Source organism: Glycine soja, chromosome 18 (genome assembly GCF_004193775.1).
Source record: "Glycine soja cultivar W05 chromosome 18, ASM419377v2, whole genome shotgun sequence".
In the NCBI taxonomy this organism is placed as follows: Eukaryota; Viridiplantae; Streptophyta; class Magnoliopsida; order Fabales; family Fabaceae; genus Glycine; species Glycine soja.
This window is the reverse complement of record NC_041019.1, coordinates 9,784,139-9,788,323: the sequence shown is the minus strand read 5'-3', so window position 1 is coordinate 9,788,323 and position 4,185 is coordinate 9,784,139. Positions and strand designations below refer to the sequence as shown.

General features: G+C 33.1%; 1 protein-coding gene across 1 annotated transcript; it reads right to left on the bottom strand.

Annotated features, from left to right (window-relative positions):
- Nucleotides 1–2,090: 2,090 nt before the first annotated feature.
- Nucleotides 2,091–2,642, bottom strand: LOC114396894 (uncharacterized mitochondrial protein AtMg00810-like). The gene has a single exon (XM_028359065.1). The coding sequence runs from the start codon at nucleotides 2,640–2,642 to the stop codon at nucleotides 2,091–2,093; it is 552 nt and encodes a 183-aa protein (XP_028214866.1).
- Nucleotides 2,643–4,185: the final 1,543 nt, after the last annotated feature.

Here is a 4,185-nt window from a genome sequence, read left to right as displayed (position 1 = left end):
TCCGTAGTGATTCAGCAAGAAAGAAAACAATTTTTTTCATGTACATCCATGTCAAATTGTCAATTTAGATAGTTTTGTCCTTTTTTTCTTAATTTATTTAATTGAAGATATCTTTTCCTTTACGGAATATTTCAAAGTCATTTTAAAAATAATCGAACGTTTGAGCTGAATTGTTCTTTTAAATTATAAATTTCTATTCTTAATTCAGGTTTTAAAATTTGGACCAGTATCTCTCTCTTTTCAATTTGAATTTTCATTTTATTTAATGGGTTTTGGTTTAAATGATTCTAGGTTGGGCATGGCAGAATACGTCTATCAGCCTTCATAAGATTTATTTTCCATGACTAAATCAAATTCAAATCACTCGAATTCTTTTGTTCTAGTCATGGGTGGGGTTGAAAATTTTTCGAGTCTAATTTTTCGCACAAATTATATGAAAAAAAGAAGTAAAAGAAACAAAGTCAAATAGTTGAATCAATGTAACTAAAATGCATTAATATGAATGTTGTTATTATACTATCATCCAATAACATATTATACCATTGTTGAATTTTGTAATAATTAGTTTACAAATCATATCTAGAATGATTTATAATGGATTAAAAGCAGCATAATCCTATCACGTATCAAATTTAATCTATGGCTCAATTACGACAGCCATGAATTTCACGTTTCTTTCTCATCTAAAACATCATGAATTTGGTTCATGATCTTCTCAAACTGTAATTCCCGAACTGAATTAAAAAAGAACTAAAGAAGCAATAAAATGTCAACGGGCTTGAAAAACATCCCTTCAGTGGAAAACCTTGCATCGTATGCGAATCTAATTTAATTCATCCACCCCATCTATAATTTGCAAAAGTTTTACTCCACACGCTACTCTTGTTTTATATGTTATGCTATTTAAGCAACTCTTCACTTCATTTGTACAACTCTAAAATCAAAGTCTACTAAATGATTATATATATATATATATATATATATATATATATATATATATATATATATATATATATATATATAAAGTTTACCAAATGAGTCCACGAATATTTTACATCTGCATGTCATTAATATTTTGTTTTTATTTCAACTTGAAAATATTATCTCCTTTATATTAAATTTTATTGCAACAAAAGCATAATATATTAAAATATAAAAATATTTTAACTAAGTTTTTCATGAAATGTATTTTAAGAAATAGAAAGAAATAAAAACATCAGACTCGAGCTATAGTAATAGGTGAAGTAAACATGGGTTGGTCAATGCAAGTTGAGATAAAAATCAGCCCCAAACGTTTATTGTCGCAAACTATACAGTTGAGCCTATTTCACTTGGTTAGCAACATTGCCTAAATAAGAAGAAATTAATGATTCCTGGACAAAAATAAAAAATAAAAATGAAATGGTTCTTGAAATTTGGCTGGCACGTCACACTATTCCAATGGTGATACTTCAATGTGGTACTGTTAAAAAGAACAATGACATATAAGTTTTAGAGAAAATGCTCTTTTTCTTAATCTTCAAAAATACAACTACTGCAGTTACAAAGTTACAATATATAGACTACTGCAGTTACAATATATTTAAAATGACTCCACATAACTACTCCATATAACTACTTCACATAACTCCTATTTACAAGAAACTACTACTAACTTCTTAACTTCTATTAACTTCTATTCACATCAACATTCCCTCCCTTAAACTAAAAAGAAAAACAAACATTTAGTTTATAACTGACGCATCAACCATTCCCAGCATACTCCGTAATTTCAAGAATTGTTCTAACTTGAGAGGTTTTGTCATTATGTCTGCAACTTGTTCTTGAGAATTACAGTAACTCAACTCCACAATTTTGTCTCTGGTCAAATCTCTAAGAAAATGAAACCTTATATCAATATGTTTGCTTCTGCCATGAAAAACAGAATTCTTTGATAGCTGTATAGTAGAATTATTGTCACATTGAATCAAAGTACTATTTTCCTCCTTATGACCAAGTTTCTCTAAAACTCTTCTCAACCAAATACATTGACTGGCACAAAACGCAGCAGCTATGTACTCAGCCTCAGTAGTAGACAATGTCACTATAGGCTATTTTTTAGAAGACCATGAAACTGCTCCAGAACCAAGTAAGAATGCAAAGCCAGAAGTGCTCCTACGATCATCCAAATCACCAGCAAAATCACTGTCGGTGTAAGCCACCAAATTTGTGCAACCATTCTTTTTGTAGAAAATTCCAAGCTCAGTTGTACCTTTCAAATACCTTAATATTCTTTTTGCTGCAAGCCAATGAGATTCAGTTGGGCAAGACATGAATCTACTAATAAGACTCACTCCATACATCAAATCAGGTCGAGTTGTAGTCAAGTACATCAGACTGCCAACCACCTGTTTGAACAAAGTTTCATCAACTTTGGTTCCTGCTTCATCCTTTGACAATTTCGTGCCTGGAACAATAGGACTCTTCACTGGATTGCTTTTATCCATTCCAAACCTTCCTAGAATTTCATGAGCATACTTTCTTTGACACACAAAAATCCCATCTAAACTTTGTATTACTTCAATCCCGAGAAAATATCTTATCCTCCCCAAATCAGTCATGTCAAATTCCAACATCATGGAATTCTTAAAATCATCATACATACTTTTATCATTTCCAGTATATATTAAATCATCAACATAAAGACTTACTATTAAAATTTTACCTACTTCCTTCGACTTTGTGAACAGTGTGTGTTCACATAAACACCTTTCAAAGCCTTCTCGAACAAATTAAGCCTCTATCTTGCTATACCACGCCCTTGGTGCTTGCTTCAAGCCATACAATGCCTTTCTTAGCTTGTAAACTTTGCCTTCTTCACCTTTCTTCTCATATCCCAATGGTTGTTGCACAAATATTTCTTCATTGAGTTCACCGTGAAGAAATGCACTCTTTACATCTAATTGAAAAACATCCCAATTGTTTTGTGCTGCCAAAGCAAGTATTAATCGAATGGTGTCAAGTCTAGCAACTGGAGCAAAAACTTCAGTATAATTAACTCCATATTGTTGTGCATACCCCTTCGCCACTAGCCTTGCTTTGTACTTGTCTACCTCTCCTTTCTCATTAAGTTTGGTTTTGAAAACCCACTTAACTCCAATTGGCTTCACCCCTTTCGGTAGAATAGTTAACTCCCAAGTCTTGTTCTTTTCTATTGACTCTATCTCTGCCATCATTGCATCCCTCCACTTCTTACTCTTGACAGCTTGTTCAAATGTAAGTGGGTAATCTTCAGTGAGCATTATCATAGCATTCAGACCATCTTCATCTGACAAACCTTCACCTGTTACATAGTCTATTGCCCAAGATGGTGGTCCTCTTACCCTCCCTTCATTCAAAATTGGTGAATCATTTTCAGTTGATTCACTAGAAGAAACACCAGTTTCACTTGAGTTTCTTGTATCAACATCACTGCCTTCTCCTTCAATGTTACCTTCTTCTTCATTGTTTTCTATTCCTTCTTCCATGTTATTCTCATCACCATCATCGTTCCACTTTACAACATCTGATCTTCATTCTTCATTGCTTTTGCCCCAATTCCAGCATTCATCTTCTTGAAAAATCACATCCTTACTAATGATGATTTTCTTGGAAACTGGATCATATAATTTGTATGCCTTTGATTCATCACTTACTCCCAAGAAAACACACTTCTTGCTTTTTTCATCTAATTTGCTTCTCTTCTGGTCTGGGACATGTGCATGAGCTACACACCCAAAAACTCGAAAATAATCAACCATTGGCTTCACATTGCTCCATGCCTCTTCTGGAGTTTTGTTCTGCACAGCCACAGTAGGACATCTATTGAGGATATGCACACTCCATTTTACAACTTCAGGCCAAAACATTTTAGGAACCTGCTTCTCCGCTAACATAGAACGCACCATGTTCATTATCGTTCTATTTTTCCTCTCTGCAACTCCGTTTTGTTGAGGAGTATAGGCTGCAGTCAATTGTCTACTAATGCCTTGATTTTTGCAAAATTCTACAAACTCATTTGAGGTAAATTCACCACCTCTATCTGTTCTCAAAGAAGCAATATATGCACCAATCTCCTTTTCAACATGAGCTTTAAAATTTCTAAACATGGAAAAAGCTTCTGATTTTTCATGTAAGAAATAAATCCAAGTTTTACGAGTGAAATCA